This window comes from Austrofundulus limnaeus, unplaced genomic scaffold (genome assembly GCF_001266775.1).
Source record: "Austrofundulus limnaeus strain Quisiro unplaced genomic scaffold, Austrofundulus_limnaeus-1.0 Scaffold34, whole genome shotgun sequence".
In the NCBI taxonomy this organism is placed as follows: Eukaryota; Metazoa; Chordata; class Actinopteri; order Cyprinodontiformes; family Rivulidae; genus Austrofundulus; species Austrofundulus limnaeus.
Genome location: NW_013952436.1, coordinates 1,177,806 through 1,194,011, shown reverse-complemented (window position 1 = coordinate 1,194,011; position 16,206 = coordinate 1,177,806). Strand labels below are relative to the sequence as shown.

The window sequence follows — 16,206 nt, the reverse complement described above, 5'->3', positions numbered from 1 at the left end:
AAATGATGTTTAGAATTTTTAAGCACTGACAAAATGACTGTATGGTGAATGAGTGGACATCTATGTCTCCAAACTGAGGCTGTTCAAAGATCTGCAACAGGTAAAATATTAACTGTTTATAACATTTCCACTGGACCTTACTTACAAGAGAGTTGAACTTCCGCTTCAAGCCAGCTTTGTGCTGAACATAGGACCTGGAATTCCTAATTTTCATAAAYAAAGAAAGAAAAGCTCAGTAGAAACCTGATGAGACCCTTTAATGAACCACAGTTTCCCATTCGCCCAAATCACCAAAACTAATCAGTGTTGTGTTTTAATAATTGCTGTTCCAAAACTACATGTGCTTTTGACTGAACTGAAATCCAATGATGATTTCTAAACAGGACAGCTTCACTAAAGGATAACAAAACAGCCAGTTAGAAAAGATTTTCAGAAGATAATTCACTTATGTGCTTCCATGTCACAGTACACTTGCATCTGAAATGCAACTCCGCTCTACGCTGGAATGAGTCAAACCTGAGCCTTCTTCAAAAGACGGGCGAGTTCAGCGTGTACAGCGTCCAAACAGCATACGATCCTCGAACGGCARTTTAAGAGCCTCCCAAGGAACATAAAACCTTCTCATATCTTCAGATCGTCTATTCTCGTCTTGCTGCTGCTGTGTTTGGCACCGTGGCCGGGCCTCGTCTGCGTCGGAGACCCAGGGGCCGATCCTGCTCCTTTCTTCCCTTTCAGGTCGCTTTCCTCTGGCTTGCTGCTGCTCCTCTCCACTGCCAGGTTGTCCTTATTCTGTTTGTACGCCGCCTTGCTGTGGTACGGGTGGAAGGAAGAGTCTGTCCCCTCAGAGAGAGGGGACAGGCTGTAGCTGGGCACAGGCGGGTAGGCCGGCTGGGCTTGGTGGTGCCCCTGGAAGTAATCCTCGTAGCTCGGCACGAGGGGCACCGCGGTCACGCTGGGATCTTTGGAGATGGTTTCGAGGGCCTGTCGGCTCCTCCTGAAGGTGATGCCTTGGCGGCACTTTGTGAAGCCCAGGTGGTAGATCTCCACCAGGTTGAGGAGCAGCGACACGCTGGCCACACCGAGCATGAAGATGATGAAGATCGTTTTCTCGGTTGGGCGGGATATGTAGCAGTTCACTATGTTGGGACATGGTGGTCTGTCACACGTATACATGGGTTTAAGCTCAAAACCATATAAGAGGTACTGGGCTACAATAAAGCCCACCTCAAAGAGCGTCTTAAAGATCACATTGAAGACATAGGTGCGCAGGAGCTCCCCCTGCAGGCGAACTCGTCCTTTCTCGTCTCGTATGAGAGCCTTCTTGTGGTGAGGGTTCATCATCAAGGCCTGGTGTTCCGGGTGAAGCTCTCGCTCTTTCTCCTTCTCTTTCTGCTTCTCCTCCATCCGCACCAGGTGGAGAATGTGCCCCAGGTAGATGAGGGTGGGCGTGGACACAAAGATGATCTGCAGCACCCAGAACCGGACGTGGGAGATGGGGAAGGTGATGTCGTAGCACACGTTCTCGCAACCGGGCTGCTTGGTGTCGCAGGTGAAGCCCGACTGCTCGTCGCCCCACACCTTCTCGGTGGCGGCGCTCAGGATCAGGATGCGGAAGATGAAGAGGACGGTGAGCCACACCTTCCCCACCACGGTGGAGTGCTCCTGGGCTTTTTCCAGAAGCTTTCCCAGCAGGTTCCAGTCTCCCATGGCTGTGTGAGGTCAGGTCTGGGAGAAAAGAACCACAGAGATAYATAAATGTGATGTAAAACACTGGTTACCTTGAGTCTTTCTATTCTTTTTTTCTTTTCATCCATACCTTTTTTTGGACATGAAACTACTTCATGTTTTGTGATATTTTAACCACTCAAATGTCAAAATGTTTATTCAAGAAATTCTGGCTATGCTTTTCAAAATACAAATATTTTCCAATAAAATACATTAAGATCTTTATATTTTTCAAAAACATTGTTCTTGTTAAAATTTAGCATGTTTGCTCTGTTTTTGTCTTCCTATGCTAGTGATTTGTTAATTTTTCATTTAGTGAGAGTTTTGCCAACTTAAAAGTAGCAAAATGCTAGCTAGAAAGTAAAAGTAACTAGCACTAGTCAAAGGTAAAAGTAACTAAAGGCTGTCTTGAAGCTAAAACACGCAAAACCGTGGCAAACCACTAGCTAAAAAGTTAACATAGCACAACTATTAAAACGTAAAAGAAGGTAAAATCTGTATGCTGAAAGTAATAAAATACTAATATAAAACCACCAAAATCCTGTTTGAAAAGAGAGGTGAATGCTAATTGAAAAAGCAGTAAACCCCTAACTGAATTTAGAAAAAATAATTGAAGTTACGCTCGTTTTAACTTTAGACTAGCAATTTTTTTCCATGTTTTAGATAGTGTGTTGCTAGCATTTGTTAGTATTTTGCAGCTTTTACCTTTTAGCTTGTGTTTTGCACTTTTTAATTTTAGCTAGCAAGTTGCTATCTTCAGCTATTGTTCTGTTTATTTTTTAATTAAATTTTTTTTTTAGCTTTAACAACTTAGTTTTGGCTTCAGCAAACATCATCACTTGCCCATACATGTTGTGGTGGAGACAGTTTTTTATTGGGGTGGCCAGACTGGGACCCACACAGGGGCGGCCTAGAAAATGACTTTTTTTTTCTACATGGTGATTTGTTAAAAATCTAATCTTGTCTCTTGATCATTCTCTCATTTATTTACATGAGCAGTGACTATCATGCAGAATTACATAATCGTACATGTCAACCTCTTTGGACGTTTACCTGTATAAAGAGCCCTAAAAATCCATAAATTTTGCAAAAAATCCGTACAACTCGCACCCGCGGGGTGGGGGTCAGCTGCGGACATGAAAGCGCCTGCTGCGAAGCAGGAGGAAAGGAGAGAGGAAAAAGTAACTTATTTCAAGCAGCAGAACAGTTTGGAAGATGGCTGTTGGATGTTATTTATTGTTTTTTAAATCATCCCACAGGCTCTGACATGTTAGATAAATTTGAAAATGAGGTTTTTAAAATATYCGTAAGACTTGAAAACATCCGTGAGATTGCTCTATACGTCTGTATACCTGCAAAACGACGTAAAATCCTTRTAAGTTACGGACAATCCTCTCAAGTTGACATGTATGCATAATGAGAATTATCTATTTGAGAAGTGCGGTTGAAATGAACGGAGGATGTGGCCACTGGGGTGGCCGAAAATCTTTCATTGGTGGTCTTGGGCACCCCTTGTCACCCACTGGCTCTGCCACTGCATTTCTGCTGAATCATCTCTAGTTTGATCATCTTTCTATACAAGTTCATAAGATAGTTAAACATCTACAGGAGTTTGAGCTTCAGTGATCCTTGATAAGATGCCCTTCCTTACCAAGGTCAGACGTTCTTAGGGGAAACAAGTCCCTAAGGAGCCAAGCTGCTAACTGAGGATTCAGACAGACGGGCGCCTCAGCAGCTGAGAAGGTAGTGGCCTTATTTGTGTGGATACAGCAGGTTTATATTTACTTTAGAAGGGTATATATCTGACATGTGTAGACAGAAGCAAAGCAGGTTTCAGCCAGGATTCTCAATGCCCTGTCCTTCACGACCCAAAAACTGTGGCAACACAACTGTCAGGATGTGAAATCAAACCCCATGAAGATGTGATGGAGGAGTAAATGAGGAACAGTTGAGTAATGTGATTCCTGTCATCCTCTGATACCAGATATGTCATAAATATATTCCTCTTCTGATGAATATGTTAGCAGGACAGGAAGTTCAACATGTTCGATCTAAAGGGACGTTCTGACAGCTTATGATAACTGAAGTTTTGGGAGCTTCTCAGATTTTCATTGTTTTTTTTATATCAAGGGGACTAATTCACTATAACTGAACAGACTTGTATAGTGTTACAGTATCTGCATGTTTTTGTAATAATATTAAAGCCCATCACCAGGAATTGTGGGCCATCATGTAGCTGCCTGTAGTTTTGTGTGCATGCCGGTTTCTTTTTCTGYCTATTGGCAAAATATCTCATGACTTACTCAGCGTATTTTAACAAAACACTCAAAAAGTAATCACTGGATGATACTCCTGATTAACCTTTAGTGTCAACTTGATTGAAGATGTTCAACACAGCTAATTAACTTTATCAAACACAATGGGAGTCCGTTTTACAGATTGTGAGCTAAAATATGCCATGGCAGTAGCTATAAGAATAAACCCCAATGTATATGTGACAGATATTTATGTCAGTTAAATGATTAAAGTTGTATTTTATTGATGATATTTTAATAAGTATAGATGATTYGTGCCATGTCAAGGAGGACTGATCCATGTTCCCAGTTTAATTTATTATTTTAATAGGTGAAAGGAAGGTGGCCATTTTAGTGATTATTTTTAGTCCAGATGACCCTGCTCATTTGAGCTTTTATAGATTTTTTTAAAAGAAAATGCAAGAGTCTAGAAACACTGTTTTCTTTTTCTCAGACTGATCCAGACCAGAAAAACACTTAAAATCTAAATTTCAGGACTGCATAGGAATCTTAAACAAAAAACATCAGGAAGTCTGATATCTTCATGTGGTGTTTAGTCACTAAAAATAAAAAAAAAGTAAAAATGACTTGTGAAATTAAAACCGCTGTGAGCACAATGTGAAGCACACAGCCCGCACAAATAAAAACTCACATTTACTGGAGAAATGGACCATGTCAGCTCATGTGTCTCCTGCGGTGAAGCTCTTCGTGTGTTGGAGGGTCCATGAGGCCGCTGTGTTCTCCCACAGACGGGCCTCGGCCCAGCGCTGATCCCAGTGCCCAGAGCAATGTCCTTGAATGGACAAGGAGAGTGGACTCCTGCTGGCAACGAGCTCTGCTTCACGCTGACAAACTCTCTGACTCGGACGTCTGTCTTCAAAGTTCAGCTTGGGCAGAAACCAGCACTCAGACCCCCCCTGGCCYCAGGTTCTTCTGTTGACCACCGCCACACACACAGAAACCCACAAGAACCACACTTAATCATGTCCACTCTGCCCTCCTTCAAACCCTCCCACTCCTCTGTGGTTAAATTTGGCACAGTGGACACTCTAATGTAAACTTTCAAAGACCATCCACTTGGCCGTTACACTGAGTGACAGGGAGGCTAACCAATGATGTCTGTTTAGTCCGTGTAGCCACAAGAGCCCCTGGGGTCTAAATATAGCATGGAGGGGGTCTTTCTCCTATCACTAAGGATGGGTGGGCAAGTGGCATGATTTAGAGATGAGCAATCAGGGGCATCTTCAAGTTAGTCACTGAAATATGGCAAAAAAGAAAAAACTTTTCTAAGAAACCTTACATTTTAGTTGCTGAACTGCATAAAACAAATTACAAAACAACAACAACAACAACAACAATAATAACAACATTTTCTTTGTTAGGTTTAAAATAAAGTCAACTGATAAAGCATTTTATTTCCTTATATTATCTGGGTTGTTTACCTGGCAGTAAATTGTTGCATTTATTCATATCAATAAATGCTTTGCGTGTTACATTACGCATATAACAGGTTAATTCCAGACCAAATTATTTACAAAATCAACATCCGGTGCTTTCAGAACATTACACTTTCAGAACCAGGAAGATGCTGAACAATAAAAATGAATGCACACCCATAAATATATGACATCGCCTTGTTTAAAAGGTTGCAGATGGAAATTTAAACCTGTTATCTGTTAAAAAAGTTATGTCCACTTTAAATGTTGGAATCACGCAAAAGAACTTCAAGGAAGCAATGAAGAAACTAGATGTTCAGAAACAGACAGGATTTAYAGTACTGAGATTTTAAACATTAAAAAAATGAATAAGAGCTGTACTTATTATTTTTTGTCAATTAAAGGATGCAACGTCACACGTCAAATCCTTTCCTTTATTCTTTGATTATAATAAACTAAAATTACAAAGACAAATTAGAACTTTGAGTAAGAGTTGTTTTTTAACAAACGTAGAGGAACACATCTTTTTTTTATGGTGAAAAGCAAAAGAAAATCTGACAAGCTCAAGTTTTTCTGACTTTCCAGTGGATTTTTGGGAGGATTTTTCTATTTATACTTGGCAATGTTTGCCTGAAGAACTTCCTTGTGACAATATGTTTGTATGGAACATTTTACTTGGACAATAATGGCTCTGACAGGCTTAAAAATCCCCCCTTTTAGCAGCTACGTGTGTGTTTTGCTTCCAAAACAATTGGCGAAGACGTAAGTTACACTGACCTTAAAAAAGTGATTTTTCTCAACATTGATTTTGAGGCAGACTGTCAAATCAAATAGTCACATGATTAATATATAATCTACATAATCTCTAAACGCAGAAACGGTCTTACACAACATGCAAATAACATCAGTTATTTGCTTTTTAAAAATAAAGATACTGTATTTGGTATAGGCAGCACAGTGCCTCAGTTAGTGGACCTGTTGCCTTTCAGCAAGAAGGTCGCTGGATCGAAGCCAGACTGGGGTCCTTTCTGGGTAGAGTTTGCATGTTCTCTCTGCACGTGTGGTTTCCTTCTACTATTCGAAAACATGAATGTGAGGCTATTTAACCCCAGGTGTGAGTGAGAGAGTAAATGGTTGTTTTCCTCTGTGTCCCTGTGATGGACTTGCAACCTGTGTCCTCTGCCTCTCACACAGTGATTGATAGATAAGCACATCTGTGATCCCTGTGACCATGAAAGGAAAAAGTGGGTAAAATAATGGATGGATATTTGGTATACAGCTAACTTTCCCCCAAAGTTTACACCATACTTTTTAAAATACCATTTTGTAGTAAAAGTAAGCATAGAAAATCAGTAGAAAATTGTAAAAATTGACTGATTATTTTTAAAAAAGAAAATATTACAGAAGCTACTTTAAATGTTAAGAAAGTTGCTGTCTTCACCGAAAAACAGGACTTTGATCAAATCACAATTTTGTGTCAGAACAGCTGCCAGTTCTTACTAGTTTAGCAAGTTGCATGGGAATTTAGACAAGAAACTCAATTTTTTTTACTCATTCACCTTTATTTAACCAAGCAAATTCCCTTTAGATCACAGATATCTAGATCTGTTTTTCAAGGAAGGCCTGGACCTGAACACAGCCTAACACAGCTGGTTTTTGTCTGTGGGAGAAAACCAGAGTACCTGGAGAAGCACACACAAGCCAAACAGAAAGACCCTAGCTCCAAACCRAGGTTTGAACCCAGGATTTTCTTGCTGTGGGCCAACAGTGCTGACCACTAAGCTGTTTCCCCATTAAGAAGAAAAGGATGAGAATAAATACATATTGATGCAAAGAGTGCAACTTTTACTAAGCAGACTTCACAACACTYTGTGCGTTTTTTCCTGTGTTCTGGATTTCATTTGATTTTTAATTTCACACATTATGCACAAATGCTGGYGGCAATTATGGGTCTTGACGCACCTGCGAGAAACGAAGAAAACAGCTCTCCTTAAAAGTGTTTGTCATACAACAAATATGCATCACTGAACAAAACAAATGAAGGCATCCTGCTCCAAGTCACGGTTTGTTTAATTCGATCAGTTCTCAGCTTGTCAACGTGGTTCTTATAGTGTGCAAAAATAAACGGAAACACCAAAGGCTTAAATAATAATCAATGCAAAGTAAGCACAGTTGTGCAGCAGCACCATCAGATATGTTGGATTTGTGGAAAATGAGCAACATATGGGAAAATGTCCAAACTTTCTTTACAGGCTTYGAATAATTTAGGCAAGAAAAGCAGCTTCTCTTTGTGTCAGTACAAGAATCATTAATGCACTTATTTCATGATATAAATAAAGGGTCAAAATATGGACAAAGATCAAATATACAGAAAAGTTTCATTAATGCAGCGTGTCGATTACTGTATTAGTTTCTGGATGCCTCAAAAAGCAGAACAACTCTCAACCTTCTCTGTTGGGCTTTTCTTGGTCACAGCAAACTTTGACTTGAAAGAATGATCCGCTATCAGCTGATTGATTTCGTTTTGCCTATAAGACGACAACTTTTGACTTATCCAGGCGGCTTTAGACTCATCTTCAGAGCGACCCGCGCACCGCTTGCAGGCCTTGCCTACCAGGTACGCCACCTCGGCCACGTTAAGCAGCACGCACACCCCAGATACGGTCAGCATGAACACGGTAAACACGGTCTTTTCTGTCGGTCTGGAGATGAAACAGTCCACGGTGTTGGGGCAAGGGTATGAGTCACATTTGACCAAACGTACCATCTTAAAGTAAGGGTAGATCAGGTAGAAGATGTAGAGGAAAGCCACCTCAAAGATGATTCTGAAGATGATGCTTATCATGTAAGTCCACCACAGAGCTCCCGTTATCTCAAACTTCTGGTTCTTGATGCGCTCCAGCTCCTTGGGGCTGCTGCGGCCTGTCCTCTTCAAGCTCTTCTTGTCCATGTGCCGTCGGTGGGCTACGTGCATGGCCACCAGCAGCGCAGGGGTGGACACCAGGATGACCTGGAGAGCCCACAGCCGGATGTGCGAGATGGGGAAGAACTGGTCGTAGCAGACACTGTTGCAGCCGGGCTGCTGGGTGTTGCAGGTGAAGCTGGACTTTTCATCCCCCCAAACGCTTTCGGCGGCAACCACCAGCACCAGGATGCGAAAGATGAAGATGACCGACAGCCAGACACGTCCGATGCCGGTGGAGTGCCTGTTTATACCGCTGATCACGGCATAAAAGGTCCCCCAGTTCATCTTCGACTCCAGGTCTGCAAAGAATAAATGGAGGTAAAACTTGCTTAAATCTCTTACAAAGATAAATTACACAAACTGAACTGATAACTCCATCAGCTACAAGAAAACACATACCTAACAGTCCTTAGCAAGCATGTTTCAAAACAATTTTAATCTTCAACTCGTAAAATCTAAATGCCATGAACATTACCATTAGGTTTCACAAGTTTACCAGGCTCAGCCGGCGGTGCAAGCGGCGTAAGCAACGCCGGATCTGAAGATGACCATCTTGAGGTTTTGAGCTGAGCATCAAGCTCGATTCCTAAGGAGCAACTTGCAAGGAATGCCAAGCAGCCTGCTGGCTGTATAAAAGCAGGGGCGATGGCCTACCATCGTCACAAGACGCAACATATCAAAGCCAATTGCAAAACATTTGCAGAGCCACGTGATTTTCTCACATTGYATTAATACTGTACTCCCAAACTGGCCTACAGTCACAGATGGACAAAAACTGCTGCCAATTATTCCAAGAAACTAAAAAGACATAGCACTCACAGGCGTATTTATTGTTAGAGAAAAAATGTATAACCTTACAGGATAACAGCTTTGTGACTACATCTTTTAAAGAAATAAAACATGACTATGAAGTGTAATGACTTGTCTCATTAGCTTACTGAGTATTTGTTGAGTAAACAGGACAGTGGCACATCAGCCACATMAAACCCAGCCTCTACTCACACTGTGTGGGTTAGTACAAAACAGGATGAAGAGGATAAACTTTACCTTCTGCTGTGGTGGTACACAAAAATGTGTACAAAATGGGAAGAAACTGAATAAGATATTGGGTTTTTTAGCGAGCCAAAAGGCTGGATTGAGAACACCGTGCGTTTGGAAAATGCAAATCATTCCTCCACCACTAGCCGCTGCCCTGCACCGTAGCGGTCATATGCTCTTATATAAACCATTTGCATACAATGGTGACCATTATGGGGCCACAACAAGACTCTTTAGAATTCAGATCAAATGCCTCGATTTCCGCCCACCCCGGGGCAAAACAAGGAATCTGTGTGGACACAAAAGGCCTCAAGCCTGCCACATTCTTCATTGTGCTTGGCAGGGCCGTGATGCGAAGGTTTTGACCTGAGACGCTGCCATCAGGTTGGGAAGTGCATCCAACAAGATAGGTGGCACATTATGGTCCTCTTAGCTGTTCAAGTAACTGTTTTGCAACCATGGTCGGGCAGAAAAGATTTTGACAATTAAACAAGAGGTCAACTTGTGACGTGACATTTTACAACTGCATAATCAGCCCGACGGAAAGAACAGCCATACTTATCACCCACCATCGAAACTGTTGTCTGTCTGCAAAATATTTTATGAACTGAATGRATTTTCATGAAATGATCAAAGTAATAGGCTGTACAAACTATTAAACTCTTGGTCTTCAAAATTGCTGATAGCTAATCAAGATTAGTACACATCAAAACGGCTAAGACTCGASTGGTTTTATGTTGAGCTAAATTTTAATGTATTTGCTGTGAATCAACTCCGACTAATACGCAGCATGAGCTCAAAATGTGAGCTCTAAAAGTTCGACTAAAACGGCTACAACTAATTTTCCCAATGAACAAGATCTTAGTTTAAATCTAGCATGAGGTGGTGAGTAATATTTTCCTGAGGAATGCTAATGCTTTTTAAATTGTCTAGGTACATGTCAAATAACTTCWATTGGCAAGCAATGTGATGAATTCCCACAGTTCTTGAGTTAAAGATTTAATTTCATTTTGTCTGACATCTGTGAATGAGCCATTCCAGCCTGTGGATGTGAACCAAGATGAATCACTCTTTGCTCACAAGCTTCAGATCCACCTAAATACACAGTCCAACCTTCACTACCAGGTGATATTTTACAGCTGATCCGAATCAAACCCTCAACAGCAAAGCAAATAAACAGTAATAAAATGATTTCAAGGGAAAACAATGCAGTCATTTGTCATGTCACGCACATTCAGATAACCTACAGCTGCTCTCTGTGAGTGTTTCTGCGTCACGTCTGACCAGTGTGGTGGGAGGGTTTGTGTGGTCTGCCAATTCTTTGAATGAACTAGACCTTATTTACAATTCGTACACAGAAAGAGACAATGAGCGTTTAGCATGAATCATGCAGAAGAGAATGTCTTTATTAAAAATGAAGAAAGAAAAGGGGGTAAATTGAACATAGAAAAAAACTAATCAAGAATTCTAAATGTACAAACCAAACATTGCAGAAAGCAGATGACCTGACTGAACTGGCCCTGTTAGAATAACCWGCACATTGTGTTTTTCTTACTCATGCTTCATCACATCCTGTCGTTTCCAGCATCCCAGAGGAACCTCTGGGTTCTTAAAAAACAGCTTACGTGATTTTTGTGTGCTATACTTTATGCTTTAGCATCTAGAAGGTACTAAAACACAGGCTGAGGAAGTCAGAGACATGCTTACAAAACACAAATGCACCACAAGTGAAGAAAATATAGTGCAAAATAAAAACATACCAAATTATATGTAAATATCAAATGAGAAAATGTTTACATAAAATAAAAACATTTAGTTATAAATATCCCAAAAAGTTTAGATGCTTGAAAAAACTTAAATTATGTAAATTAATTTAAAGACATCAGAGAAAACTGTTGGCTACAGATAATCTTTGTGAAATTTATGGATAAAAATCAAACCTGGAGCAAATGTAGCTGTTTTGTATGTGTTTCTGTATAAACCGCAATGTAAATTCAAAATACCAAAAACATTCGCCACCAATCAAAGATTTGGGACACATTTCCTCATTCGATGCTTTTCTTTTTCTCTACATTGCGAGTTACTGGAGTCATCCAGACTACAAAGGGCCACACAATGAGCCGTGTAGTGAACTTGGAAGTCTAACAAATCAGTATATGTTTGGGATTTTGCATCGTTCAGGGCAATCTAAACAATATGTTATATTTCAAACTATATGGCTCGTTTTACAGTATTTTGTTTTAAATGAAAATATTTCAGATTCAATCACTGTAATTTGTGTAGTTATCTATGTGAACTAAAGGCAGCCTTTACAAAAAACACAGGTGTTGAACTTACATGTCTGCTCAGTCTCCTTCATGAGATTTACACAATAAAAGTAAATCTGAAGTGGGGCCTTGATAAGAAGCACTAATATGGTTTCACTATGTGTTCACTTGTAAACAGCTGGTCAATAAAACCTWAAAGGTACAAGCTACGAATAGCAAAATGCCGGTATGATGCGTGGCATATTTGCCATTATTTTTCATTTACGTTCGCCTTCGTCTCAGAGATGTAAACAGCATCATTTGAGATATTGTGAGAGCRAGGTCTCTTCTTCAAAGAGGCAATTACCCATGATGCCTAGCGACCCCATAAGTAGGCTCCCTAGCCTGGCCTCCGTCACTTTTCGTTTGAGAGAGGAGAGCGAGGGGTAAGTATTGTTGGCACCACGCAGTGGTGGATATGATATGTGTTTGAGATGCTGTCTCTTTCTTTTACAGTGACGTTTGGTGGCGATTTAAAAGCAGCTGACTGCAAATGCAAAAGAAGTAAGCCGTGACTCAATGTCGCAGGTTTAAGTCCAATCCCGTACCCTGATTAGCCACTGGGCTGTCTGGTTGGGATAAGCTAGCTTGCTAAGCGGCGTGTAATCACGTGTCGGCCAGTCCCAGAGTGCATCCTGAGGACTTGGGACGTTTTGAAAAAGAAGTGGATATTGGTGGAGACGTAGTCTCGAAATGAWTGATGATGAGTGTGAAGCCGGCCCGTCTCGGCTCGAGTGGGCGTGCTTGATCTGTTTGGATCAGATTCGGACAATGGAGGTAGGTTTTTGGGGCTTTTCGCCTTTTCGAACTCAGAGTGAGTGTACTCTTGTGTCTGGTCAGATTGGCCGACCGAAGCGTCAGGCTTCCAGTGGTCCGCAAACCTGTGGCGCAGGCAACGAAAGCTAAGCTAAACCTTGGTAAAAGAGGGAGCCGTGTTAGCTCCGAGCTACTTCCGGCGACGGCAGCCGGTTCGGCTCAACAGTCAAAGACACAGAGTGATGTTGTTAACGTGCAACACAAGGCTGATCTGAATATAAGTGAGGTAAAATCACAGCTTGGACTTAATCAGCTGATGTCTCAGCCCTCATCGCTCTCGTCTCGTCGTATGCCAAAGCGCGGTTGCTACTTTGGCATAAAATTCTCAGACTAATAGTTCTGTTAGAGGACCTAATACAGAGGAGTTGTGTGATTTAATTGATCCAGCCTATAATGATGATAGCTGGGAAGTGCCAGACACTGCTAGTGCAGGCGAGCAGGATGGCTCTCAGGCTCCATCTTATTTTGATCCCTCAGCGTTTGCTGAGAATCTGGATGGAGATCCAGAGGAGGTGTGGAGTATTCCACAGGCTGACTCAGAGGTGAAAACTGGACCTGCCATAGCTAATAATTTAGCCTCTATTATGGATTTGGGATGTATAAAAGAATAAGTGAGGACTCGGTGAAGAGTCTTACTGATAAATACCCTCGTCCCAATAATTGTGATTTTAAGCTTTTGGCACCCAGTTAATGAGGAAATTTGGCTGCAAAAAAGGGTCCAGCAGTTTGATTTGGGTTTTCAGAAATTACAGCAGACGTTGGCCGCTGGGATGATTCCTGTACTGCGTTTGGCCTCATTCATGGCTTATCTGCCRGTGGCGCGGAGAGTTCAGCACAAGATGTTGTTGTCTGATGCTATTAGCCTGTTAAGGCATAGGGCCTACTATGCACTCATTGTTGGTGAGACAACGTTATTTAATCCGGCCAAGATTACAAGGAATATACACCTCTTTGTGTCCCATTGACATGCTACTTTCAGCAAAATTGTTTGATGATGACTTGGTTAAGCGGATCAAAGAGATAAATGAACTGGCTAAGGTGTCTGTTGGTTATCCTCACCTAGGTGTTCCTGGGAGGTACAACAACAGCAAGTATAATGCTTTCCAGACTGCTAGAGGAAACGTAAGAGGCCGGCGCCGGATTTGGCGGGGACCGTACTCCCGACGAGGGTCCCAGAGGAGCCTACACCAGCTTCAAGATGGGAGACACCATGGATCAGAGGGGACAGGCTGGCAAACCCCTGATCGTGATTGACAAACGGGTCAGTGGACTACACACATGACTGCTGGTAAACTAGCCTATTGCATAAGAGAATGGGAAAGCWTTACAGCAGATCAGTGGGTTTTGAGCTCTGTTTCGGGCTTAAAATAGACTTTTGTCACTGAGCCACTTCAGCTGTCAAATACCATCAAAAATTCAATTCTCAGAGTATGAGTCAGATCTGCTTGATCTGGAGCATGAGATTTTTAATCTCAGGGTCATGGGTTCAAGTCCCATGTTGGGCGATGCACAGTTCCCTTATGGCTAATGCAAGGTGCAACTGTGTTCAATACTGTGCTATGGTTTCTTGAAGACAGTGTGTACAGAACTGCTGTATCAGCTATGGCAGAAGAAGCATGTACGGCTGCAAATTCAATTCTGTGCTATGGTTAACCTGCAAAATTGCTGTTAGTGACCAGCTTTGCAAGAAAGAATGCAGCAAAATTGAAACTGGCTTGACTGCCTTAAAGAAAACAGAGATGAGCATTTCAAGATGGAGCTGTTTTCACAAAGCTACTAGACATTATCCAAGAGAATGATTATTTCTCATCTCTGGATTTACATAATGCATACTAAAGTGAATTTTTTAATTTCTGAACTCACTAAAACAAGTAAGTTGGGTAAACCGATTCTGGAGATTCTTCTGGAGAGATACTCTAAACCAGAAATTTGTGTATTGGACACATTGTTTGAATATACTTGTCACACTCGGGAACTAAGGACGTCAAGTAGATTGTTGATTTCATACAAGATTTTTTCTGCGGTGTCTACATGCACTATAGCCAGATGGCTATGGACAGTGCTCATTAATGCTGGAATTGACCCCATTTTTACAGAGGAGCTTCTGCTTCAGCAGCATTTAACAGTGGCGTTTCTCTGAAACAGATTTTGCGGACCGCAGATTGGTCTTCAGTTAATATGTTTAAAAAGTTTTACTACCGAGCGTCCAGGGAAGGGACTAAGTTCTCGGATAGAWGTTTGAGTTGTTATTTCAGATGATCGGAATTTTCTTTCTGAAAATAWATTTTGTTGGAATGCATCTCCATTGAGGTTGTGTGGTTGAATCCTGTGAATTAGCCCACACAAGCAGTGTGATTGTCATCAGCTTTGAACATGCTGTTTACATCTCTGAGACGAAGGCGAACGTTAATGAAAAATAATGCCCCCTCATCCCAGCAGGTGTGCAGGATGAGGGACATTATTTGAATTGTAGTGAGCCTGAGGCTCAGAGAACACTCACCACTTTTTGGAGCTAGATTTAGGGGTTGGCAGAAACCCTCCCGTTTTTAAAACTTTGATGACAATCACAAAAGTGACGGAGGCCAGGCTAGGGAGCCTACTTATGGGGTCGCTAGGCATCATGGGTAATTGCCTCTTTGAAGAAGAGACCTCGCTCTCACAATATCTCAAATCATGCTGTTTACATCTCTGAGCCTCAGGCTCACTACAATTCAAATAATGTCCCTCATCCTGCACACCTGCTCGGATGAGGGGGCATTTGTATTGTTGTACCCAGTTTACTAATAATTTCAACCAAAATAAATCAACATAATTACAGACATTCTCTGCTTTTTGTATTACATTTTATTTCGAGCGTAGCATGAGATGAGATATTTTCCCCAGTCAGAATCTTGAACAGCACCTACAAAAGAAGAAAAAGTTAAATAAATAAATAAATAAAAGACAGAGACTTGCATACACAACACCACTCACTAAAGATTCACAAATGAGGAAACTAAATAAAACTCCACTTACTTTTTTTACTTATGGTAGAATTCTTGAGTTTGTCATGCTTCGCGTGTCCATTTTGGGCTAGTCTTAAAGAGAGCGATGCACCCCTCCTGAAAAACAAATTTGCTTTTATTCATTACAACACCGGCTGACAAGATACAACTCCTGGCAAAAAAGTATGGAATCAGCACTCATTCAGACATTTCATTCCGTAAAACAAACTCAGATCAAAACCATGATACAATAATAAGGTCATTCCAAAGTGCAACTTGTTGGCTTTCAGGAACACTCAAAGAAATGAAGAGAAAACTTTGGGGGAAGTCAGTGAATGTTACTTTTATTGACCAAACACAGGGGGAAAAAAATGGAATCACTCAATTCTGAGGAAAAAACTATGGAATCACTCAAATTGGAGGTAGAACATAAGGACACACTCAGTCAATTTCCTTTCCCTAAATGGACACCTGCCTCAGATTAGATCTGCTCGTTAGTCTGCAGTTAAAAACACCTGCAGTCATGACACCTTGGAGGGCTGCTGGACGAAGTGGAGTGGCAAGAACCATGGCTCCAACAAGAGAAATGTCTCTTGAAACAAAAGAGAGGATTGTGAAACCGTTCCAGTGAGATTTATGAAG

At 41.4% G+C, this 16,206-nt stretch overlaps 3 protein-coding genes across 3 annotated transcripts in view; all 3 read right to left on the bottom strand.

The window, feature by feature from the left end:
* Positions 1-243: 243 nt before the first annotated feature.
* LOC106515976 (gap junction alpha-3 protein) lies at positions 244-5,030 on the bottom strand. The gene is made up of 2 exons (XM_014006077.1): positions 4,672-5,030; positions 244-1,725 (listed from the first exon to the last, which is right to left on the bottom strand). The coding sequence occupies exon 2, from the start codon at positions 1,705-1,707 to the stop codon at positions 622-624; it is 1,086 nt and encodes a 361-aa protein (XP_013861531.1). The 5' UTR covers positions 1,708-1,725; positions 4,672-5,030; the 3' UTR covers positions 244-621.
* A 1,975-nt stretch (positions 5,031-7,005) lies between these two features.
* LOC106515975 (gap junction beta-1 protein) lies at positions 7,006-8,711 on the bottom strand. Its single transcript, XM_014006076.1, has one exon. It carries the CDS (start codon positions 8,703-8,705, stop codon positions 7,878-7,880), a length of 828 nt encoding a protein of 275 aa, XP_013861530.1. The 5' UTR covers positions 8,706-8,711; the 3' UTR covers positions 7,006-7,877.
* A 6,695-nt stretch (positions 8,712-15,406) lies between these two features.
* Positions 15,407-16,206, bottom strand: part of LOC106515972 (uncharacterized) — a 10,970-nt gene continuing 10,170 nt past the window's right edge. The window contains exons 7-8 of the mRNA XM_014006073.1: positions 15,596-15,681; positions 15,407-15,482 (exon numbers count right to left, since the gene is read on the bottom strand). Of these exons, the coding sequence (XP_013861527.1) occupies positions 15,418-15,482; positions 15,596-15,681 (151 nt within the window). The 3' untranslated portion in view covers positions 15,407-15,417. The remainder of the gene's footprint in view (positions 15,483-15,595; positions 15,682-16,206) is intronic.

What these genes read in the sequence shown, in the direction of transcription:
- LOC106515976 (XM_014006077.1), bottom strand. Translation starts at nt 1,707, where the DNA reads ATGGGAGACTGGAACCTGCTGGGAAAGCTTCTGGAAAAAGCCCAGGAG.
- LOC106515975 (XM_014006076.1), bottom strand. Translation starts at nt 8,705, where the DNA reads ATGAACTGGGGGACCTTTTATGCCGTGATCAGCGGTATAAACAGGCAC.